Source organism: Rhinopithecus bieti, unplaced genomic scaffold (genome assembly GCF_001698545.2).
Source record: "Rhinopithecus bieti isolate Rb0 unplaced genomic scaffold, ASM169854v2 scaffold_1014, whole genome shotgun sequence".
In the NCBI taxonomy this organism is placed as follows: Eukaryota; Metazoa; Chordata; class Mammalia; order Primates; family Cercopithecidae; genus Rhinopithecus; species Rhinopithecus bieti.
In genome coordinates this window covers 4,831,036-4,856,564 of record NW_016803499.1, presented here as the reverse complement: position 1 = coordinate 4,856,564, position 25,529 = coordinate 4,831,036, and the positions used below count along the sequence as shown (strand labels likewise).

Below are 25,529 nucleotides of genomic sequence, written 5' to 3'. Positions count from 1 at the left end.
GGCTTTTTCAGAAGAGAGGACAAAGGTGGGTCCCCCAAGGGCGTCTCTGTGCACTTGGAGAGATCCAAGAACTTGCTAAAGTAATAAGTTAGTATTCAATGCACACTTGTAGGGTTGAACTATGCTTTGTTATAAAGGGATGCCAAGATAGTAGAAGGTTTGTGTAGGGAGTAGACAGATACATCATTTCTCTTTCTATAAGGCCTGTTTTGAAAGATTTCTTTCTAACAAATGGACTAGGTGAAGACACGGCTGTCTGAACTTAGAGAGGTATAAGAGATGCAAGGATCAAAATGACTACATTATGTATCCATCCATCCATCCATGGACTTACCACCCATCATCCATCCATTCACCCATCCTCTCATCCTCTCATCCATCCATCTATCCACTCATCCCTTCATCTGTCCACCCACCCATCCACTCATCCATCCATCCACCCACTCACCCACCCACCCATCCACCCATTCATCCATCCATCTACCTATCCATCCATCCATCATCCATCTACCCATCCATCCACCCACCCACCCATCCATCCATCCATCCATCCATTCATCTATCTATCCGTTCAACATTCATTCATTCATCTACCCACCCATCCATCCACTCATCTATCCATCCATCCTGGAGCTCACACAATGCTTTGCAAATACTTCAGTCTACCAACTTATTTTCCAATAATAACACTCTCCAACACTCCAACATCCCCTTCTCACAATCTCTCTCCCTCTCTCTCTCTCTCTCTCTCTCTGCCCCTCCCCAACTAACCCCTTTTGGGAAATTCAAATTGCCCAAAATATAATAATATAATAGAGATAACTCCTTGATGTTATTATTGTGATCACCCCTTAGGTATGTACAGCACTTTACAGTTTACTAAACACAAGTCTTCACATCAATCCTCTTCTCTGCAGCCACATGACTCAAGCAATCACAGGACCCATTGGGAACACCAGAGTCATGAGCAGGAAGAACGTCTCCTGTTGCAGCCATGGGGGGAGTCAGGCATGACATGCCCGATGGTGCAGCAGGACATGATGATGTCAGGGCTGCCCCGGATATATTGAACTTTCTGATTTTTGTCTTCTTGTGATGGAAGAAATGATTTTGGATGAAGATGGAGAGAAACAATGATAGGATCAGATCTGTTGTGATGGTTTCCCTGGTGAGGAAAGTATCTCATAAGCTTGGAAAATCTGGTTCTAACTGGTTCACCTCTTGGAATTGTCTTCCCACCTGGCTTCCACAGGTCTGTGTCATGAAGGCCCTTCCCTTTCAGCCAGGACTGTTTTGTCCACCTCCCACTCCCTCTGCAGGCACACTTGCCAGAGCCTGGACATTTTGGGTTGTCATAACTTGGAAGGTGTTACAGGGATCTAGTGGGTAGAAGCTGGGGGACGGCTACACATCCTACAAGGCACAGGACAGCCCACAGCAGAAAACGATCAAGACCAACATCTCCAGAGGACTGCGGGTGTGTGGCTTGGCGACGCGTGGCCTTCCAAACAGAGCTGGTGGGCCCTGACCCACTTTGGCCCAGAAGTTTCTGTCACCTCCCCCGTCTGTGTGACTGCTATTCTGTGACATTTGCACACTGCAGTCATAGCTCAGTGCTCCAGGCAGGACAAGTGACATCACAAGACATGCACAGGTAGCCTCGATGGCACAGATCACAATTGAAAAATTATTAATGACTTTTTAATTTAAAAATAAATTCTGGGCCAGGTGCAGTGGCTCATACCTGTAGTCCCAGCACTTTGGGAGGCCGAGGCAGGTGGATCACCTGAGGTCAGGAGTTTGAGACCAGGTTGGCCAACATGGTGAAACCCTGTCTCTACTAAAAATACAAAAATTAGCTGGGCGTGGTGGTGCATGCCCATAATCCCAGCTACTCAGGAAGCTGAGGCAGGAGAATTGCTTGAACCCAGGAGGCGGAGGTTGCAGTGAGCTGAGATGGCGCCATTGCACTCTGGCCTGGGTGACGAGCGAAACTCCATCTCAGATAGATAGATAAATAAATAAATAAATAAATAAATTCCATATAATATCTGGCTTCCCAGGGAGACCAGCATGCCCATGGGGAAAGAAATTTGTCCGAATCCTCCTCACTGTCTCCTCACTCTAGAACAGCACCGTGCCCCTGGGAGGCAGTTGGTAAGTATTTGCCGAATGAATACTGATAACCCTCTGAGTGAATCTACCTTAAGCTAAATCTACAAGGGCATTTTCAGAGGATAATCGTGTATCTCTAATTTTCAATGATTTTCTGGGCATTCCATCCAATGAAGCTCTAATGCCCAGGACCAAGGGGCCCAATTGCAAAAAATCAGTCAGTCAGGACTGTCTTGGTTGCAAGTGACAGAAACCCAACTTAGACCCATTTGGCAGGAAAAAATTCTGTTGGCTCCCTGTGCTGAACAGCGCAGGGCAGGCTGAGGTTTGTGCTCCAATGATATCGTAAAAATTCTGTTCCTCATGTCTCTCCTCTGCTTCCTGCGGGCTGACTTCCTCCTCAGGGAAGCTCTGGTTGTGGGGCTACAGGACAGCTGCAGGGCAACTCCAGGCTCACTTTAGGTTCTCCCAGATCCTGAATCCAAGGGAAGAGAGTATCCTTCCTGAGAGTTGACCAAGATCCCAGGAAGAAACCATGGCTGGCATCACATGCCCACCCTGGTCAAGGGTAGCCGTCACAAATCAATGCAAATTTTGACCTAAGACAATTGAAATGTATTCTGACAGTTTGGAGGTCAGAAGTCTGAAATGGATTTCACTGGGGCAAAATCAAGGTGTCTTCAGGGCCATTTTCCCTCTGGGGGGGCTCTAGGAACTGGGAGAACCTATTTCTTTGCCCTTTCTAGCTCCTGGAGGTGCTTACATGCCTTGACTCGCTGCCACTTCTCCGTCTTCCAAGCCAGGAGTATATAATCTTCCAATCTCTTTGACTCTGACCTCCTGCTTCCTCTTATAAGGACCCTCGTGATTACCTGGCATTCATCCAGATGATCCAGGGCAATCTCCTCATCTCAAGATCTGTAACTTAACTATACCTGCAAAGTCCCTTTTGCCATGGAAGGTCACATATACACAGGTTCTGGACACTAGGATGTGGCATGAGGACAGCGACCATTATTTAGCCAAACTGCAGTAGCCAAGGAGTGGAATAATCTTAATGGTCAGCATGGGTCCTGTGAGCCCTTAGGGCCCACCTCATCCAAATCTTAAGACTGGAGCAGGATTAGAGTGGAAATAGAGGTAGAGACTCTAGGAGGCTGCTGGGCTAGCTTCCAGAAGCCCCAACTAGGTCAAGAGGCCATGACGTCGGCTAGGCATTTCACAGTGGCCTCATGCAGAAGCAATGACACAGAGGGACCCTGCCTGGACTATGGGTGGGCTCTACCTCTTACCTCTCTGCAACTGTTTGTCACCAGTTCTCTCCCTGGTATTAGTTATGTGCCCAGCACAGCACCTGAAACAGGACAATGCCTTCTTTCCCTTCCTTCTGCATGTCAGTGATGTGAACCAACAGTTTCTTTTCTCAGTAGCTGAACACTCTTTTCTGATTTCTTTTCTTTTTCTTTTTTTTTTTTTAGGACAGGGTTTTGCTCTGTTGCCCAGGCTGGAGTGCAGTGGTGCGATGTTGGCTCACAGCAGCCTCGAACTGTGCTCGAGCAATCCTCCTGCCTCTGCCTCTCAAGTAGCTGGGACTACAGATGTGTGCCACCACCATGCCTGACTAATTTGTAAATTTTTTGCAGAGATAGGGTCTTTCTATGTTGCCCAGGTTGGTTTCGAACTCCTGGGCTCAGGCAATCCTCCTGCCTTGGCCTCCTGAAGTGCTGGAATTATAGGTGTGAGCCACTGCAGCTGGCCTCTCCCAATTTCTGTTATGCTTTCTTCAGGTTTTTACTTCTGTGCATTGATAGTCAATACGTGGATTCACAAGTAAGTTTCAGATCAATGAGGATTTGGAGTAAAGTAGAAACGTGCTGCTTGGTTGGCCACATCATTCTGGGGCAAGCTCAGGGATTTAGCCCATTGGAGGCAAAAGCCTTCCCTGCACTGAACCAGTTTTTATTCCACTCAACACACCCCAGATGAAAATATTTTGGCTCAGGAGAGCAGTGCAATTACTCATGGCCTCATTTCCCTCCTTCTGTGGGAGTGGAAGGCAACATCAGATGATTTAAAACAAAGCAAAGGAAAACCACATTTTGACATCAGGGCTAATTTCCCTGAATGTAAATGCTATTGTACCAAAGAAAAAATGAAAACAGATTGACCAGCCCTGGAATTAATTTATTTCTGTGCCCCCAATGCATAGCACTTGGTAGAAAGAGCAAGGTATTTGGATGTCTGCTCCCACAGTGGCTATTTGCTGATTTACGTGGGGGAAATGCCTTGCATATCAAGACAATCCATCATCGTCGTCGTCACTGTCATTGTTATCATTATCGTCATCATTATCAGTGTCATCATTGTTATCATTATCATTGTCATCATCATCAATGTCATCATTGTCACCATCATTGTCATTGTCATCATCATTATCTGTCATTGTTGTCATCATCATTGTCTAGTCATCATCATAATTGTCATTGTTATCATTATTTCGCATCATCACCATTGTCATCTGTTGTCATTACTGTTATCATCATTGACATCATCATCATTGTTGTACATCATTGTCAATGTCATCATCATCAATTGTCATAGTCATTATTGTCATGTATTTTCATCATCATTGTCGGTTGTTGTCATTATCATCATTTGTTTTTTTTTTTTTTAAAAAAAAATTTGGTCATTGTCAATGTCATCATCATCATTGTTATAATCATCATCATCACCATTGTTGTCATCATCATTGTCATAGCTATCATCATCATTGTCATCATCATCACTATCATCAACATCATCGAGGCCATCACACCTGTCACCACAGTGAGGGTCAGGTCAGGAAATGCACCCAAGGGTTTCCTGTGCTGTCAAGTGCCCCTCATGTCTCAGGCTCTGTTGCAAATTAGAAAGTAAAAAGTCAAATTATTCTTATTTACAGACAATATGATCTTATATACAGAAAATCCTAAAGACTCTACCAAAAATCTTTTAGAATTGATGTATGAATTTAGTAAAGATAAAAAATTAACATATAAGATCAGTAGCATTGCTATACATGAACAATGAAATAGCTAAAAGGGAAATCAAGAAGATAATGCCATTTACAATAGCTACAGAAAATGAAATACCTAGGAATAAATGTAAGAAGTGACTGACAAAAAATTGAAGAGGAGAAAAACAAATGGAATGACATCCCATACTCATGGATCCAAAAATATTGTTAAAATGATCATAGTACCTAAAGTAATCTACAGATTAAACACAACCTCTACCAAAATACCAAGGACATTCTTCACAGAATTAGAAAAATCTTTAACTTTGTACAGAACCAGAAAAAACTCTGAATAGCCAAAACAATCCTGAGCAAAAGCACAAAGCTGGCATTATGACACTTCAAAATATACTACAAAACTGTAGTAACCAACGCCTCTTCCATCCCTGCATGTCAAGGATGAACAGAAATGAACAGGCAGCTGATGCCTGGACTTCCAGAAGTAACAGGCTGGCTGCAGATACACAGTCAGCATGCAGACAGACGGGACACCAGCAAATATTCCAGGGAGGAAGGTTATGAAGCCCCCCACATGAGAGAGCAGGTGGGTTCAAAAGCCATCCAGCCATATCAGCTGAGCATGCAGTACTCAGAGGGGGAGTGTGGGCCTGACGTGGAGACGTGAAACAGGGGCCTGCAGAGATGACGGCAGCTCCATGTGACGAGGGCCTGACATGGTGCGGCAAACTGACTGACGTTTCTGGACAGCAATTTGGCAAAATGTTTAAGGAGCCTTTAAAAATTCTTGCTCTTCCAACTAGTCATTCGAAGGAGGTGACGGAAAGGGGCTGATCCAAAATGCAGGAAAAAGAGGGATGACGAAGGAGATTATCCCAGGGTTGCTGATGGTGCCAAAAATAATAGGACCTACAGACTCCACAGAGGATTCATAGCAGGTGTGGCAGATGATATTAGAAGGAAAACGTTTCCATCGAATACTCCATAACACGCAAATGGCTATGAGGTTCCACTGAAAAGTCTAACACAAAATCATATATACTGTAATATATGTAGTGTGTATACCTTAGCAACTTAGTGAGAGACGCCCTGGTGCCCCACTGAGTTGTACCTCACACAGCTGTTCACAGAGGCACTAGATGAAGGGAGACCGCTCTGTTTTCTGTGCCAACTATCAGGGTAGATAGCTGAATATTGATAAAGGTTACCTCTGATTAGCAGGATTTAGAAAGGGTTTTGTTTTTCTTCATGGTTTTCTCTATTTTCTACAATGAGCCTGTATTCTTTGTTTATCAAGAAAAGATCCAAAAGTCACTTATAAAATGAAGAAAACATTTGTCATGACAAATATTTAGTCACAATGCAATATTCAAAAAAGAAAATTGACTCATTCATTTTTGAGGGTAGTCGATTTTTTAAAAACCTATACACTGCATAAAAGTAGGTTGAAAACAGGCTGGGCACAGTGACTCACGCCTGTAATCCTGGAACTTTGGGAGGCTGAGGTGGGTGGATCACCTGAGGTCAGGAGTTTGAGACCAGGCTGGTCAACATGGTGAAACCCTGTCTCTACTAAAAATACAAAAAATTGACCCAGTGTGGTGGCTCACACTTGTAATCCCAGCTACTCAGGAGGCTGAAGCAGGAGAATCCCTTGAACTTGAGAGGCGGAGGTTACAGTGAGCCGAGATCATGCCACTGCACTCCAGCCTGGGTGACAGAGGGAGACTTTGTCTAAGGAAAAGTAGGTTGAAAACAGAAATGCCAAAATATCAGAGGGGTGACCACGGGCAGGGACCTCAGGTGAGTTCTGATGCTCTGTACCTTTCTGCATGTTTTCTAAACTAGCAGAAATATGGAGAATGTTCTCTAGAAGCAAAGCAGAGGGAGAGAATGGTCTCAACCAGGGCCAGGAGGCCAGTGAAGCCTCCGGGATGAGGTGGTGTTGAAGCTGGAAGTCAGGAATCTGGCTGGGACCACAGCTTGCAGACCACCCAGGGCCCTTCTCCCCTTGGGTCTCCCCTCCCACGAAGGGGAGAAGGGCTGCTTCAGAGAAGTGGCTGCGAAACAGGTCTCAGAGTTTGCTAGAAACAGGTGGAGGCCAAAGCCTTAGTGCAGGGCCCCCCAATCCTCCCTTCTCCAGGGCAGCCATGTGCAAATGGTCATCGGAAAGGACCCCCTTCCAGCAAAGTGCACACAGCATCCTGGAAGTGGCTCTTGCCCGCCCAGGGCCCAGCTCTGGGTGTGGGGGGCCACCCACACTGCCCTGGGCCCCCGGGCGCTATGAACCCTGAGCCTAACGCCCAGCACAGCGCCTGCCCCAGGGACCAGTGACATGCAGTGGCGTGGGTAACCATGTGTTCTCTTCCACAGCCTCACCGCCATGGACCGCGTGCCCCTCATCTGTGACTACGGCTCTGGCTTCAGCAAGGTGGGATTCGCAGGAATGGAAAGCCCAATGGGCGTGTTCCCCACTGTCCTCGGGAAACTTCGGCACGATGTGAGTGATGTCGGGGTCTCCTCCCTGTGGGGTGCTGCTCATCCAGAGGTGGCCTGCCGGCCCGGTCGGTCCCATCGCCTCTCCCACAGGGTGGCCAAGGCAATCCCCTGAGCAGGGCATGGTGGGTGCGAACGTGCCTCCACGAATCCAAGTTGGGAGCACCAGGCTTGGTACCACACAGATGGCCGGGCCACCTAGAGTCTCTACCTCAGCCGGTCCGGGGTTGGGGATGGGGTGGGAAAGGCCTTGCCCCTCTCACGGCTCCCAGCATGCGGCCCGCTCTGAGAACCACAGGCTTAGAGGGAGCAGTGATGTGTAAATCAGTAAAGTGGACACGTTGTGAAAAATCAGTCTTACTGCCCGTCTCCCATCTCTGGCTCTTCCCACCTTCAGAGAGGTATGGACGCAGAGAAGGAGCAATTCGCCTTTAGGATAAATGGGAGTCCATTAGGGTGAGCGGCAATGGACACTCAGCCTCTGCGACAGGAAGGCAGTAGGAGGGCGGGTGGGGACCGGGGTACACGCCCTCCAAGAGGTCCGTGTCTGACATTGCCAGATCTTCCTGCGTTTCAAGGGAATTTAGAAATGCAGGTGTTTCTATTGTGGTAAAGTAAACACAATGTAAAGATGTGTTAACTGCACAGTTCAGTGGCATCAAGAACATTCACCACCATCTATCTCCAGAACGTTCTCATCCTCCCAAACAGAAGCTCTGGCCCCATTAAAAACCAGCTGCTCATCCCCTTCCCCAGACAACACAGTCGCATCGTAAACGAAACTCGGCGAATGGGCCTGAGCCTGGCCACATTCCCGGTAGGGAGGGAGATGCCCCTTCTCCCCGAAGAGGAACCGCTTGCTCCGAGAGGTGACTTCTGGAATCCACGTGGTGACAAAGTGGTGGTGACAAGACCCCCAGTGCACCTGCGTTCCCAGCCCATGCTCTGGATCATGGAGCTCATCCTCCGGAAGATCCCGTCGTCCGTGGTAGGGAGCAGCGTCATGACACGGAAGATCTCAGATGTCACAGGACCTCATGGCGATCACTCTTGCATTTTGGAGCACTTGGAGCAAATTATTGGCAATGTTTCTAATTATCCAAGATGCACTGGCTCCCAGAGCTGTGACAGAGGAGAAAATCCCATCTCCCTCTCTAAGAGGATGAAATGCACATGGCTCCTGGGAACCAGTGGATTTCCTCCTTGCTGTCCAAGTGGCAGGCATCATAGCAGCGACCGCCCTGGCAAATCGCAGGTGCCTGCACTCGAGCTAGACAACCAGCTTACCGCTTGGAGATTGTGGTGCTCAGTGGTTAAGAGCTGGGGCTGCAGGGCCGGGGAGACTAAGGCTCCAATCTCAGTCCTGTCCTCAGCACATGCATACTCAGGGCAACGGTGCTGCTGTGGCAGAGGCATCTCTTTTGCATAATATGATTGTCCTCATAGATGTATCTCATAGATTCAGCCTGAAGGTTAAATGAGATGAGTGAATACATGTTTGGCGCAGTTTCTGGCCCATGGGGAAGGTTTAGCAATGACAACGATGGCAGTGATGAGAATAATGACTAGCATATTCGTGTATTTGCTTAGAACAACAGAAATGTGGCCAGACGCAGTGGGTCACGCCTGTAATCCCAGCACTTTGGGAGGCTGAGGTGGGTGGATCACCTGAGGTCAGGAGTTTGAGACCAGCCTGGCCAACATGGCAAAACCCTGTCTCTACTGAAAATACAAAAATTAGCTGGGCATGGTGGTGTGCACCTGTAATTCCAGCTACTCTGGAGGCTGAGGCAGGAGAATCGCTTGAACCCGGGAGGCAGAGGCTGCAGTGAGCTGAGATCACACCACTGCACTCCAGCCTGGGCGGCAGAGTGAGAATTCATCTAAAAAAAAAAAAAGGCCGGGTGCGTGGCTCAAGCCTGTAATTCCCAGCACTTTGGAGGCCGGAGACGGGGCGATCACGAGCTCAGGAGATCGGAGGACCATTCCTGGCCGTTAACACTGCTGAAACCCCGTCTCTTACTAAAAAAAATACAAAAAACTAGCCGGGGCGAGGCTGGCGGGCGCCTGTAGTCCCAGCCTACTCGGGGAGGGGGCCGGAGGCCAGGAGAATGGCGTAAACCCGGGGAGGTGGAGCTTGGCAGTTGAGCTGAGATCCGGCCCTGCCACTCCAGCCTGGGCGGCAGAGCGGACTCCGGTCTCAAAAAAAAAAAAAAAATAAAAAAGAACAACAGAAATGTATTTTCTTATAGTTCTGGGACCTGGAGTCTGAAAGCAAGGTGTCAGTAGGGCTGGCTTCCTCCCAAGGCTCTAGCTGGGGGATCTTTCCTGCCTCTTCCAGCTCCTGGGGGCTCCAGGCATCCCTTGGCTGCCTCTGTCTTCACATGGCCTCCTTCTCTTTTTCCTTTTCTGTCTCAAATCTCCTCCTGCCTCTCTCTTAGAAGGACACTTGTCATTGGATTTGGGGCCCATCCAGGTAATCCAAGGCGATGCTCATCTTGAGATTCTTAACTATCACTTCTGCAAAGTCGCTTTATCCAGATAAGGTCACCTGAGACTCCAGGTGGACATAATGGTGGCGGGGGAGGGGGGGGCATCATTCAACCCACTGCAGTTACAATGTGGAATTTCATCTCAGCTCTCAGCCCCTCCTCCAGGGAAGAGGCCTTATCCTTGGGGTATGAACCTTGGGATATGAATTGACTTAGAGGGGGTGCATTAGGGAGCGTCTGCTGAGAGCGAGGCTCTCCCCTCTGAATCCACCCCAGCTAGGCTGTAGGCACGGTCACTGTCTCCCATCACCCCCGGCTGAGACTGTCCTAGTTGCAGGAAAACAAGCTCAGGGATCCCGCTGATTCTATGTTGTGGTGAGTTATATAATTATTTCGTTGTATGTTACAATGTAATAATAGTAGAAATAAAGCACACAATAAATGTAACACACTTGAATCATCCCAAAACCATCCCCTGCCCTGCTCAGTGCAAAAATTGTCTTCCATGAAACTGGTCCCTGGTGCCAAAAAGGTTGGGGAACGCTGACCTAGATGGTGAAACAAGATCACAGCAAGAGGAAGATTCTTCGCCAAAACAGAATGAGTGACCAAGATGAATTATGGAGCAGCAGACTGCTCTGCGGAACCACAGCAGACTGGCTCTTGATCTGGATTTATTTTCATGGGCAGGTGGGAGTAAGTTTCTATCTCCGAGAGGGGTCACCTTTCGTCCTAGATGTAAGCTCCATGGCCCTTCCCACAAGCTCGACGCAGTGCCCTTAACTCCCAAGTCAAGAAGTCACAGCCACAGAGACCCAGGGTGTCCCTTGGGGCTCCCCCACCCCCACGCCCCTTCCAGGGCTTGAGTCTGGCAGCCAAGATGGCAGTGAGACCCCTCGTAGGAGGACTTGTGAGAACAGAGAGGCAGGCTGAAGGCGTTGCCCAAAGTCATTGGGTCCCTTCGAGTAGAGCAGCCGCTCTGACCCACAGGCCTCCTGACGAAAGGGCATGAGGCCCAGCACTGTCCCTCTTTTATTTCAAACAGCAACTTCAAACCGGAAAAACATTGTTCCTTCTGCACACCCATGACTTTGTCCCTCCCCCACCACCACCCACCGCACTTAGATGTGGGTGGCTGAGAAACGTTCGAGGAGGTGGCCGCAGTGACAATGCCTCCTACCATGAAGCCAGCTTATGAAACACATTCCTGCTGGTGGGCTTAATCGACTTGATCCTCCAGCAGCGCCATGGCGAGGTGTGAGGAAGAGAGGTCATTGTTCCCATTGAACAGAGAAGAAGATGGAGGCTCAGAGAAGGAGATGGAGGCTCAGAGAAGGAGATGGAGGCTCAGAGAAGAAGATGGAGGCTCAGAGAAGGAGGTAGAGGCTCAGAGAAGGAGATGGAGGCTCAGAGAAGGAGATGGAGGCTCAGAGAAGGAGATGGAGGCTCAGAGAAGAAGATGGAGGCTCAGAGAAGGAGAGTGGAGGCTCAGAGAAGGAAGATGGAGGCTCAGAGAAGGAGATAGAGGCTCAGAGAAGGAGATGGAGGCTCAGAGAAGGAGATGGAGGCTCAGAGAAGAAGAGGGAGGCTCAGAGAAGGAGATGGAGGCTCCAAGAAGATGGAGACTCAGAGAAGGGACACGACTTTACCCAGGTCTCATAGCTGGTGATTCTCATCCCAAGTCCAAACCTCTTCTGCTGAAGAGACAAATTCCTAAGACAGAAAAGCTCTGTGCAGGTGAGCTGTGGCAGCCTGGAGAGGGGGCCTCACTCTGAAATCACTGCTCCATTGCATCTCTGCACCATTGCACTCTTGCACCCGGCATCATGGCACCACTGACCCACTGCACCATGGCATGGTTGTTCCACTGCATGCACCATTGCACCATGGCACCATGATATCATTGCACCATGGCACTATGATGTCACTGCACCGTGGCACCATGAGGTCATTGCAGCATGGCACCATTATGTCACTGTGGCACAGCACCATTGCACTAAGGCCATCCTTCCTACTTGCTGCTTCCAGCCAACAACTGAGGACGGCAGTGACACCAAGGCAGGTCAAGCCCATTTCTGGGAAACCCAGCACTCCTGTGATAAATAAGCCTGGCTCAAGAACTCTCCAACAACCTTGCAAAGCCTTCCCTTAGACAGCATGGTGGCTAAGGTCACCCACCCAATCTGCTTCCCTGTTTCCTGCACCCAGGCTCAGACTTGGACAGCAGCCTGCTGTCTCTTCGATCTTCATCCTGCTCTCACCCCACTGTCCCCCTTGTGTGCGCATTCCCCAATCACATCCTTGCACCTTTCATTCCATCCTGGTGTCGGTTTCTCAGTGGATCCAGATGAACACATGGGCCGTCGAGTAAAATCACCTCTGAATGATGGAATGGATAGCTTAATCTGCCATGAAAGTAGCCAAGTTTATCTTCCTAAAAAATAACAGCAGTTGAATTACATCACAGACCCTTTCCCGGTCAACCTTCCAAAGCAAATGTGGAAGCAGTGATGATCCCTCCTACCACGATGTCAGCTTATGAAATGCATTCCTGCCAGTGGGCTTCATCGACTTGACCCTCCAGCAGTACTGTGGCATTCTGGTGCATCTCCCCATACCTCTCCTTCCTCAGCAGCCTCTCTCCTTGCTGTCCCCGGTTTCCTCATCTACAAATTGGACAGGATGAAGTTCCTAGGAATGACTCCCCGGGTGCACTCTTACCTTGCAGGTACTTTGCTGAAACCTCTTAGCGGCCGTTTCTGAAACAGCTCACAGGGCTTGGGGAGGTCGTGGATGCCGGTGCTGTGAGTTGGAGTCTCCCACGAAGGCCACTGTGGCCTCCCAGCCACGGCTCACTGGGTCTCCACAAACGAAAGCCAGCCGCAGGGGAGTCCAACCCCAGTCGCCCCTAGAAGCTGATCTATCCTTGCCTCTGTCTTTCAGAACGTATTGGTGGGGATGGAAGAGGAAGACTGGTTCATCGGAGAGGAGGTTCAGAAAAAACGAGGGAAACTCATCCTGCAGTATCCCGTTTCTCGAGCAACGGTGACCAACTGGGACAACATGGAGAAGGTGGGCACAGCTTCTGCCAGGCGGGACGTGTTCATAGGCCTCCCTCGCCATGCCCGGCTATGAGACGGGGGTACAGGCCTTCCTAACCCAGACTCTGCTCTGAGGGCTGAGGGGAGCACTGTTCACAAGTGGCTCCCGGTGTGACAGGGAATGCAGAAACACGGGCTGTGTAGACAGGTCTTGGAGAGCACGGCTTCAGCTATGGGCCCCAGCAGCCCCCCACCCTCTGCTGCCTTGGGTGGAGCTCATCTGCCTGAGGGAGCCCAAGGCACTGACTTCTGCGTGGCTTCAGGGGTCCTGGCTCTTGGCTTCACCATCTTCCCTGAATTGCCAGTGTCACGCAGTGACCCTCCGCTGTGCCCAGGCCTCCCACCTCCTCCCTCTCATCACCCCGCCCCATCTTCAGGAGACTCTTCCAAGCTCATATCTGGCTGTGTCCCTTCCCTGCCTCAGGCTGGTCATCCGCGATGGGCCACACCTGCCGCTGACACCTGGCTCTTACTCTTTCATGGGGATCGTGGCCTCATGCTTCTGGGTTCTGTGCCTGCCTGCAGGAGGCTGTCCCTCCACACTGCCCTCCCCCAGGGGCACATCCCCACATGGGGACAGGTAGCAGATTCACACCTGGTAACCAACCGTGGTGTACTGAGCCCCTACTGTACTGGATGTGAGGGGCTGAGCCTACTGTACCGGATGTGAGGGGCTAAGCCTACTGTACTGGATGTGAGGGGCTGAACCTACTGTACCGGATGTGAAGGGCTGAACCTACTGTACTGGATGTGAGGGGCTGAGCCTACTGTACTGGATGTGAGGGGCTGAGCCTACTGTACCGGATGTGAGGGGCTGAGCCTACTGTACCGGATGTGAAGGGCTGAACCTACTGTACTGGATGTGAAGGGCTGAGCCTACTGTACTGGATGTGAGGGGCTGAGCCGACTGTACCGGATGTGAGGGGCTGAGCCTACTGTACCGGATGTGAGGGGCTGAACCTACTGTACCGGATGTGAAGGGCTGAACCTACTGTACTGGATGTGAAGGGCTGAGCCTACTGTACTGGATGTGAGGGGCTGAACCTACTGTACTGGATGTGAGGGGCTGAGCCTACTGTACCGGCTGTGAGGGCTGAACCTACTGTACCGGATGTGAAGGGCTGAGCCTACTGTACTGGATGTGAAGGGCTGAACCTACTGTACTGGATGTGAAGGGCTGAACCTACTCTACCGGATGTGAGGGGCTGAACCTACTGTACCAGATGTGAGGGGCTGAACTGTGTCCCCAACATTTACATGTGAAACGCTAGCCTCCAATGCCTCGGAGTGTGACCGTGCTTGGAGATAGCAGCTTTAAAGCGGGCAACTAGGTTAAGAAGAGATGATTAGAGTGGGCTCTAATCCAATGTGATTAAAGCCTTATCAGAAGAGGAGGTTAGATGCAGACACACAGTGGAGGACCCGTGAGGACGCCACCAGGAGAAGTCAGTGCCTGCTGCAAGCCGAGGAATGAGGCCTGGGGAGGAACCCGCCCTGCAGTGCCTTCATCTGGGACTCCAGCCTCCAGAATGGGAGACAATGAGTGTCTGCGGTGCGAGGCACCCCGTCTCTGGAGCTCTGTGATGGCAACTGTGGGACATGAATGCTCCAAGCTTCTCGGTGAGGTCACGATTTCACTGTTATACTCCTCTGTGAGGCAGGGAACATTTCCTGTTTGGAGCATGAGGAATGAGGTTCACAGAGTCAGGTTGCTTGTCCAGGGCTGGCCTGGTGTGTGGTGGAGCTACCGTTCGTGCTGGGCTCACACCTGCACTCTGTCCCTGTGTGGCATCCACCCATCTGAGTCCCAGTCTGTGTCACACCCTTGAAGTCCTGGTGGTGGTATCTGTCCTCATCAGACCACAAGATGCTCTAGTCAATCTCCAGGCCTCACTGGTCTCAGCCCCACCTCCTAGCCCCAGGCCTGGTGACTGAGCAGAGGTTCTGCGTCTTGCTGAAGCCATGCTGTCTCCCTGCTGCTCCCTCAGATCAGGTTGACCTCGCTGTCACTCAGCCATCGCAAGTGCTATTTAAAATGCTGCTTTGATGGCCGGGCGCAGTGGCTCACACCTGTAATCCCAGCACTTTGGGAGGCTGAGGTGGGTGGATCACCTGAGGTCAGGAGTTCAAGACCAGCCTGGCCAACATGGCAAAACCCTGTCTCTACAGGCGTGGTGGTGGGCGCCTGTAGTCCCAGCTACTCGGGAGGCTGAGGCAGGAGAATCACTGCAACCCGGGAGGTGGAGGTTGCAGTGAGCCGAGATTGCACCACTGCACTCCAGCCTGGATGACAGAGCAAGACACTGTCTCAAAAAGTAGAAATAATAAAATAAAAATAAAACACTGCTTTGTCAAATAACATAACATAACATAACATGAAATAACAAAACATGAAGCCCTGCCTGGTCCTGCAGCCGTGCCCTGCCCCGTTTGCAGAAGCCTGGCCTTGGCCCCAGGAAGCCACTGACTGCATCCTGTCTCCTCCTAGATTTGGCATCACTCCTTCTACCAGGTGCTCCATGTCGCCCCAGAGCAGCACCCCGTGTTGGTGACGGAGCCGCCTTTGAACCCAACACCCAGCAAACAGAAAGTCACACAGGTACTAGGGCCAGTGGGGGTGAGGGCCTCAGGGCGGGGTCAGCGTCTGGTCTCCCCGAGCTGGGGCAACCTCAGCCTCACCTGCCCCTTGCTTGGCAAGAGGAGGACGCTGGGCAGGAGACGCCCCCTCAACACTCATGCCAAGCACGCTGGCCTCCACCGGGGCGCTGGCTAGGGGCCAGGCACTGCATACACGTGACTTCATGCAGGCCTTCCAACCAGCCACGGGGCAGTTGACCATCCTCCCCTTTGTACATATGAAGAGCCTGAGGCAGCAGGGAGCTTAAGCAATTTGGCTAAGGTCATGCGGAGTGTCGCCGGTGGGCTTATCTAGACCCCGGTGGTCTTGCCCTGCAACTCTACTCTCAGCCACAATTCAATTGTCCTATGTGCAGGTCTGACTCCGGCCTCTGATTCTGGTTTAAAACCTCCCAGGTCTCTTATCTGAGCTTCCTTTTGGGCCTGCCCACCAGAGTGGAAGTGCTGGTGTGTGCTGACAGGGTGGCCCTGATGGGACTGGGCAGTAGGGCCCGGCAGGGGCCTGGGCTAGAGAAGAGAGGAAGGTGTGGCACTCTCCTTAAGGCTGGGGTGGGGGCTGCAGGGCCGCCACTGGCCACCGTGCTCCCATCACATCATTAGCTGCCCCTAATGAGGACATCGGTGAGCTCATTAAGCAAGCAGCATGGTTCCACCACTTGGCCCAGAGTCCCTGGAGCCCAGCGGTTTCTCCCGAGGTGAGCCATGACCCACAGACAGGGCCAGGGCTCGAGGCACCACTTGCTTGCTGCAGAGGCACACACGGCAGCCCAGAAGCGGCAGCTCCATCTGTCACGGTGCAGGCATAAGCTGCTGCCTCATTTAAGCCAAAGCCCTGAGCACACCCTTGATGCCTCCTTAGCTTGTGGACAGGTGGATCACAGGAGTGGGCCACAGCTGGGCTGCCTGGACGGGGTGCAGCAGACTCCCACTTTCAGACTGTCTAGTGCCCATGAAGCGGTGGGGAGCTGGAGAAGGAGCAGGACAGCCCCCTCCGCAGGGGCCATCTCGCTTCCCGGCGGGGGCGGCAGAATTCTCCAGAGACACAGAACAGAGGGATGAGCGTAGACATGGAGAGGGGTTCAGGATGAGGGCCTGGTTCACACAGTGACAGAGGCCAGCGAGTTCCAGGCTCTGCCGTCGGGAAGCTGGAGCCCCAGGAGGGCCCATGCTGTGGCTCCAGTTCGGAGGCTGGCGGGCTCTAGTCCCAGGAAGAGCCAACGTTCACTCCCAGTCTGAAGGCAGGAAAGGGTTGGCGTCTGGGTGCAGGCAGTCAGGCTGGAGGGGCTACCTCTTACTCCGTTCTTTTGATCGAATCAAGTCTGCGACTGACTGGATGAGGCCCACCCACACCCAGGAGGGCCGTCTGCTTTACGTAGCCCCTGATCCACGTGTTGGTCTCACTCAGTGACACCCCTCAGACACACACTGAAGAACACTTGGCCAAAGCCCAGGTGCCCTGCGGCCCAGTTCAGTTGGCCTGTGAGATGAGCCAGGGCTCCAGCTGTGGGTTTGGCCTCCAGCCTGCCTCTGCAGCTTCCCACCCGCTAGGTACACTGCCTGCCTTTCTGCCCTGGTCCTCTCCAAATTCACCCTCTAACTGTATCAGGGACCCAGCAGGAAGTCAAAGGTACACTCACATGGGGCATATTTAGTGGGAGTGTCACAAAGAGATTATACACAAAGGTGAGCGTGAGTGTTAGAAAAAAGTCCCATGAGGGGCTGCAGTATCCGGGGCTGTCCCAGGGCAGCTGCTACCACACCTTTGCCTGAAAGAGCAGTGGATGGTTATCAGCTCCTAGGGAGGGCTGCCGCCCAGGCACTGTGGCCTTCAGAAGAGGGACCCAGCAGGGAGGGAGCTGGGACACCAGCAAACCCTTCTCCTCCCCTCCCTGGGTCTCCTTCTGGAGCCCTGTGGGCAGAACCTGATGGGTGACCCAAGAAAGAGGAGCCCAGGGCAGACATCACGAGGAAGGTGGGGGCTTCTGCAGGCCACAGGCAACCGCCAGCCCACCCGTGTGGGGCTTCTCCTCGCTGTTGGCAAAGGGATACTTCCACATCTGTGGGCTCTATTTTGACCTCTCCATCCTGCACCCAGCCCCAGCAGGCCTCAAAAACTCCCCACAAAGACAAAAGCCGGCCTTGGCTCCCACTGGCCTGCTGTGGGGCCGTAAGGTTACAGAGCCCACATGGTCTTCAGGGTCCTTCCCTGTGGTCCACTTCCCATTTTACAGATGAGAAAACTGAGGCCTGGGACCAGCAAGTGATGGCATTTGCAGAATGCCCAGTATACACTAAGCACTATGGCATGGGCTTTACGGGTGTTAACTCATGTCCTCAGCACCATCCCCAGGGAGGTACCACTATTATCCTTCTGATGAAGAAACTGAGGCACAGTGAGGAGCAGTCATCTCCCAAGGTCACACATGCTGGAAGAGCCAGGCCTAGAACCCAGGGGTCCCAATGCCAGACCAGGCCCTGCCCTGAACTCTGGGCTGCTCCCAGTGTCCACACCCCAACACTTCACACCCTGGGGCCACTGTGCACCTGTCCTAATCCACCCTGAGCCAGGTACCAGACATCAACGGACAGCCCCTATGCCCAGGAGCCCATCTGTAGGGAGTCCACCATCTAATCCAAGTCTCCCCACAGTCCTAAGAGGTGTCTGGGATGGATGTGAGCCCATTTTACAGACTGGGAAACTGACTGTCCCAGAGCTCATTGGAGCAAAGCTGGGATAAGGAGGAACGTGTTTCTGTGCCCGTGGTCTGGCTCTCTGTTGGGTGGTGCGGGGAACCAAGTGCCTCTTGCAGGCGGGACTCATGCTGCCTGAGTAGTTAAGGAGAAGCCCGCCGCCTCCTCATCTGCGGACCTGGCTGCCAGGAGTGGCTGATGTTTCTCCCCAGGTGCTGTTTGAGACTTTCAACATACCTGCCCTGTATTTAGCTAACCAAGGAGTCCTTTCTCTGTACGCCTCTGGCCAGACCTCTGGTGAGTGACCCTGTGGGAGCCCCCCACACCCTCCCCATCCCTCCGGCTGAGACGCTCACCACTGTGCACAGCCCACTCCCTCCCTGACCGGTAATGAAAAACAAAGACCCACACAGCTCGCACTCTCCAGCCCCTTTCATCCCTCCTGGTTAAACGATTCACTCCCAGGTTTTAACAGTTTGTTCACTTTTTTTTCTTAATAGATTTCTTGAGGTGTATATATACAATAAACTGCACATGTTTAAAGTGTAGAATTTGCTAAGTTTTGACACATGGGTCCGCTCTTGAAGCCTTCAGAACCAGATAATGAATGTATCTGTCACCCCTAATCACTTCCCTGGCACCGCACACTCTGCCCCTCCAGTCTGTCCCCAGACAGCCACCAGCTGCCTTGAGGTTTGCATTTTCTAGAATTTTGTGTGAATGGACTGGGAGGGCAGCACTCTTTTTTGGGATTCTTTATTTTTTTTTTTTTCACACAGCATAATTACTTGAAGATTTATCCTTGTGTGTGGGTTGAGAGTTCATGTCTTCCCATTGCTGGATAGTAGCCCATCATATGAATACATTGTACTTTATCCACTTGTGAACGAATATTTGAGTAGTCAGTTTGGGGCTATTGTAAATAAAGCTGTTATGGGCTGGGCGCGGTGGCTCACGCCTGTAATCCCAGCACTTTGGGAGGCCGAGGCAGGCAGATCACGAGGTCAGGAGATCGAGACCATCCTGGTTAACACGGTGAAACCCTGTTTCTACTAAAAGTACAAAAAATTAGCCGGGCGAGGTGGCGGGCGCTTGTAGTCCCAGCTACTCGGGAGGCTGAGGCAGGAAAATGGCGTGAACCCAGGAGGTGGAGTTTGCAGTGAGCCGAGATCGCACCACTGCACTCCAGCCTGGGCGACAGAGCAAGACTCCGTCTCAGGAAAAAAAAAAAAAAAGCTGCTATTTGTGTACAGTACAAACACTGTACAAGTATTATTTGTCAATTAAAACAATAAAAGGAAAAAAATCCTGGTATAATTTTTCCTCTTTTACCTTTCGGACCACTACTGTGAAACCTGCCTATGTGGTGTCATAAGAAAACTTGTGGGCTGCCATCCAAAACAGCCAGTCCTTTTGTTCCTCCTTGGGCACTTCCCTTTAGGGGAAGAAAGCTGGCTCCTGAGAATCTTTGTCTTCTCCTCCATTAGCTCCCCTCTGCCTTCTCTCCCTGCAGATATAACAATTATAAGGGATGTCATTGGCCCTTCATTATGATACCAGCATGTTCTCTTGTCTAGGCTTGGCTATTGAATCTGGAGAAGGAATGACACACTTTGTGCCCATCGCTGATGGCTGCCCTTTGCATCTGTCAACCTTCCAGCTGGACATAGCGGGCCAGGACCTAACCTTGCACCTCCTGCAACTGTTGAAAGACAATGGGCAATTATTGTTGGGCACAGGTAGGAAACTGCTATTCTTGGCTGGGTAAACTAGTCTCTGGGGTGTAATAGCCTTCTTTGCTAGCTCATCCTACGGCCCTCAGTGTGTAAAGCTAAGACTTCATGACCATCATTGAAGTTCTAAAAAACAACCTTATCTATATTTAGGGACATTTAGTGGATTGATGATGATGATGAGGGCAATGATAATGATGATAATGATTATGGTGGTGGCGATGATGGTGATAGTGATGGTGATGATGATGATGCTGATGATGGTGATGGTCATATGGTGATTGATGGTGATAATGGTGATGGTGATGATGGTGATGGTCATATGGTGATTGGTGGTGATGGCAATGATGATGGTGGTGGTGATGGTGATGATGATGGTGATGGTGACGATGACAGTGATAGTAATGGTAACAATGATTGTGATGGTGGTGGTAGTAATGATGGTGATGGTGATGATAGTTATGATTGGCAATTGTTATGATGATGGTGAGCTAAGCTTTATAGAGAATTTATCCTGTGCAAAGCACTGGGCCAAGTAAACATTTTACATGCATTTTCTCATTGCTTCTCACTGTAACCCCATGACAGGGAACAATTATTTCCATTACAAGAAGACAATGGAGCTGGGTGCAATGCCTCATGTCTGTAATCCCAGCAATTTGGGAGGCTGGGGTGGGAGGACCACTTGAGTCTAGGAGTTTGCGATCAGCCTGGGCAACATGGCAAGACCCAGTCTCTACACAAAAATTAAAAAATTAGCAGGGTGTGGTGATAAGCAACCTGTAGTTCCAGCTACTTAGGAGGCTGAGGCAAGAGGACTACTTGAACCCAGAAGTATAGTGAGCTATGATGGCACTACTGCATGCCAGCCTGAGTAACAGAGTAAAGCAACACCCTATCTCTTAAAAAAAATAGGAAGAGGCTTAGGAAGGTTATTAGAAGATTTGCCCAACACTCCATAAATGATAAATGGTATAGCAGCTGGGATATGAACCCAAGGCTCCAGGCAAGGTGTTTGTCCCTCTCTGCACCCAGTTCCTGGACTAGATTCCCAGCCTGTATAACCTGCATGACACCCATTCCCAGTGAGCCTATAATCCTGCATCTCAGGGTCTTCCTTGCAGACCAAGAGGTCTGTGTCAAAAGCGATGCAAAGCATGGAACCCTAAAGAATAACAGCAATTAGAGGGAAAGTGAGAAGGATTGCAGGGCAAAGTCATAGCATGTTATTGACGCCTCACACTTGGTGAGCTCTTGGTGAGCATCATTGCCTCTTGTCCTTCCAACAGTCCTGCGAGTGACCATTAATCCCATTCTTGCAGATAAGGAAAGGGAAGGTTTAAGAGGTTGATGAAGTTGCCTAAAGCCAGGTATTGGGTTAATGGCAGAGATGGGATTCGAGCCCAAATTTGCCTCACCAAAGCCCCAACTACGTGAAGAAAGGAACAAATATTAGGAGAGTGCAGCATCCCAGGAGTCAAGGAAAGAGAAGGGAGTTATCAACAGCCTCAGCTGCCGAGGGAAAGAGGGCAGGAAAGAATCAAAGCATGTCCTCAGGTTTTCGGACCTAGGAGTACAGAACAGACCCAGGCAAGAGCAGGTTAGGTGGAGCAAGTGAAGGTAGAAGGCAGACGTCAGGGGCTGAAGAGCAAGTGACATTTCCAGGTGGGCAGTGCAGAGTTCCCCTGATCCAACTCAAAGGCAGTGATAGACAAAGCATAAAACCCTAACACAAGAAGACGCAGCTGGGTTTAAAACCTGTTGTCAGTCGTCCCGAAAGAGAAGGAATGTATGTAAGCTTCCAGATATTTCTGGGTGTGGACTTTGATCCACTGTGGGCAATTCTCCAGAGAAGAAGAGGGCAGCTATGAGCAGGTGGCAACTGTGAGCAGGTGGCAGCTGGGGGATGGGGCACCAACAGCACCGCTCATAGCAGTAGATAAGAAAGTTGGGTTTGGTTTTCCAGCTCCTCCCACCCTCTCCCAAACATACACCATATATAGAAGGATCTCAACTTCTCAAAAGCTGAAATTTCCTAACCCCTTTCATCTGAGTTCAAGACATACTTATTCTACACTTCCACAAATTCAGGCTCAACGTGCAGCATGAACAAGAGCACCTGGGGTGTGAGATGGAAATGGAAACGGCAGCTCCAGTGGTGCAGCCTCAACCTCACCAAAGGCGCTTCTGTGAACTCATCTCCTTTTCATGCCTTTTTCTGTTTGGCACTTTTCCTTTGTCCCACAGGGGATCGAGAGTACTTCCGGGACATGAAGGAGAAATGCTGCTATGTGGCTTTGGACTTTGACAAGGAAAAGGAGAAAACCGATTCACCTTCTCACCATCAGAAATATCAGCTACCTGATGGCCAGGAGATCACCATTGGGCAGGAGAGCTTCTTCTGCCCCGAGGCGCTCTTCCAGACAAAACTCATAGGTGAATCCGCAGGAAGGGTATAGAAATTAGCCTGGACATGAGCAAGTGAGCACCCCGTAAGAAAGAAGGGGCCGGGCGTAGTGGCTTATGCCTGTAATCCCAGCACTTTGGGAAGCTGAGGTGGGTGGATCACCTGAGCTCAGGAGTTTGAGACAAGCCTGGCCAACATGGTGAAACCTCGTCTCTACTAAAAATACAAAAATTAGCCAGGCAGGGTGGCACATTGCCTGTAGTCCCAGCTACTCTGGAGGCTGAGGCAGGGGAATCACTTGAACCTGGGAGGTGGGGGTTGCAGTGAGCTGAGATCACACCACTGTACTCCAGCCTGGGCGACAGAGTGAGACTCCATCTGAAAAAAGAAAGAAAGAAAGAAAGAAAAGAAAGAAAAGAAAGAAAAAAGGGAGGGAGGGACTAGGGCTGCCGGGAGGGAGTCTGGTTTGAGTAGCAAACAAGTACGTTATTTCAAAAGCTCCTCTGACTCCAGCTAACACTTACAGTCTGCCTGTCGCTTCGCTGACCATCGCATGTGTTATATCCTTGAATCTACCCCCAAATCTGCCTCTGTAAAATCATCCCAATTTATAGAGAAGGAAACTCACCAAAGAGGCCTTCTCTTTAATGATGTACTGTTTATACTCTGCCTACTTACAAAATAATCTGAAATTTAAAAATCAAGACAATTTAAGACAGACGTGTAATCACCCTGGATTTGGAGGGAGCTTTTTACAAATGTGGCTGATCTAGAGACTTGGAGTGAGCATGGAGCTGCCTACATGCTCCGGCTAGTACCTTTGTTCCTGATGGAACGGCAAAAATGACGGAGGGTGAAATCCCTCCTGATGGGAAAGATGGAATCTCCCGGGTCGACATGGAAAAGCAGGTGTTCCCCAGAGTCCAATTCTTCATTTGTTACCTTCGTAAAGAACAAAGGGGCATTAAAGGCGGGGAAGTAACCATTTCCCCGGGATGAGGACCAGTGAGTACCTGGTGTTTAGAATCCCCTGTAAGTTAGTTAGTTGGTTTGTCTCTGTGTTCCCCTGTTAGACTGTGCAGGGGATGGCGTGGTCACGTGCCCCACCGATGTGAAGTGGAGAAGCAATTGAGATTCTTCACCCACCGTGGGGAAGTTCTCCCCGGGGTCTGGCTGGGTCCCCGTGAACGGGAGCACCACCCCAGAACGGTGAAGCTAGCAGGGCCTTCCTGCCGGGCCCCTCTTAAATGCCCCCTGAGATTAGTCTTTTTTCATGGGTCCAAGGTTATTCGGCAGCTTTTCCTCCCAGGCAAGAGACATGAGGCATGGACGGCACCACCTCTTCCTCCCAGGGGCTCACAATATTGAACAGAAAATATCAGGTCGGTGCAAAAGTAATCGATGACATTTGCACCAACCTAGTAATACAAGGCACACATCTCTTCAGGACGGTTCTCATTATATTTGAGTTTATTCATGTGGCCAAATGATGAGCCAAGAAAGGAGGGATCAGTGTCATTTCTCAAAGGCTGCCAGAAGAAGGATGCTGCCTCGACAGGAATTTTTATACAATTGATACCAGAGCATTACATATTAATAACTGTCAATAACAGTTGAATGTAAATTCTCCTGGAGGAGAGCAGAGAATTCCTATTTATTTCCTCAACCAGGAGCAGCTGAGTCCTGTCGTCTGGCCGGGTGGCTCCCTGCATTCCGTGGTGGGAGCCCAGCTAAGCTAAGGTTTGCCCGCCACACTGGAGCTAACTAAGGCTCAGGGAGGTTTCCAGCACCCAAGGCCTTCCGCTGGCAGGCAGGGGCCCAGGTGCGCAGCTGCCGAGCCTCTGGCTTCCAACATTCTTTCTCCCTCTGCCTGTCCTGACAGGGAGAGACACCCCTGGCATCCACACGATGGCCATCCAGAGCATCACTTCCTGCAGTCCTGACCTCCAGAATGTCCTCTTCGGCCATATGCTGCTGTCGGGAGGGACGGGCTCCTGCCCCGGCCTGAGATTCCGGATGCAGAGAGAAATATCTGAGCTGGTGTCCCCTACAGTTTATGTGAAGGTGAGGCTTCCCCAACCCATTCCCTCTGGGAGCGCCTCCAATTCATTCCACAGATGTATCTGCAATGCCTCAGATAGGCTGGGCATGGCTCCTGGCACCTGGGAAGTCCTTGGAGCTTTCACTCTAGTTGGCGGGGAGGCGGAGGCAGGAAACGTCATGAATAAACATGAAGGGGACATGAGTGGCATGTCAGGAAAATGCAGCAAAGGAAGGGATGGGAGGGAGCGCAGGCAGGGCTGGGGGTGCTGAATACAGGGTGGGCCAGAGTGGGCCTCCTTAAGAAGGGGACATTGAGTAAGCACTTGAGGTAAGGGTGAGCCATGTGGATATCTGGGGAGCACCGTTCAGCCAGGGTGGAACAGCCCATGCAGCCGCTCAGAGGCTTGCTTCCTGGAGGAAGGGCAAGGAAGGGTTGGCCGGGGCCGAGTGAGCAAAGGCAATGGGAAAGTGAGGTCAGAGATGCCGCAGAAGGACATCCACTCCAAGAGGGGCTGGAAACCCCCCGGCGGGTTCAGCCGAGGAGTGACATTGTCCAAATAGGCTCTGGAGAACTGATCAGGCTCCTGTGCAGAGAGTAGACGTCATAGGGACACAAAATGGACAGTCAGGACATTAGGACTGTTGGGATGTCGGGACTATCAGGACATTGAGACTGTTGGAATGTTGGGACTGCCAGGATTTGGGGACTGCTGAGATGTCAGGACTGTCAGGATGTTGGGACTGTTGGGATGTTGGGACTATTGGAATGTTGGGACTGTTGGGATGTTGGGACTGTTGGGA

The 25,529-nt window shown here is 50.8% G+C and overlaps 1 protein-coding gene across 4 annotated transcripts in view; it reads left to right on the top strand.

Annotated features, from left to right (window-relative positions):
* The first annotated feature begins 988 nt into the window (after positions 1–988).
* LOC108538248 (actin-85C-like) overlaps positions 989–25,529 on the top strand; it is a 31,042-nt gene continuing 6,501 nt past the window's right edge. Inside the window, exons 1-9 of one of the 4 annotated variants that reach the window (XM_017886218.1) lie at positions 2,071–2,157; positions 5,569–5,714; positions 7,502–7,628; positions 13,060–13,188; positions 15,706–15,816; positions 18,758–18,842; positions 20,123–20,284; positions 22,526–22,714; positions 24,568–24,749. In XM_017886218.1, coding sequence (XP_017741707.1) covers positions 7,512–7,628; positions 13,060–13,188; positions 15,706–15,816; positions 18,758–18,842; positions 20,123–20,284; positions 22,526–22,714; positions 24,568–24,749 — 975 coding nt within the window. In that variant the 5' untranslated portion in view covers positions 2,071–2,157; positions 5,569–5,714; positions 7,502–7,511. Of the gene's footprint in view, positions 1,253–2,067; positions 2,158–5,568; positions 5,715–7,501; positions 7,629–13,059; positions 13,189–15,705; positions 15,817–18,757; positions 18,843–20,122; positions 20,285–22,525; positions 22,715–24,567; positions 24,750–25,529 lie in introns of those variants that run through there. The other 3 variants (XM_017886225.1, XM_017886214.1, XM_017886235.1) reach the window with 3 other exon arrangements.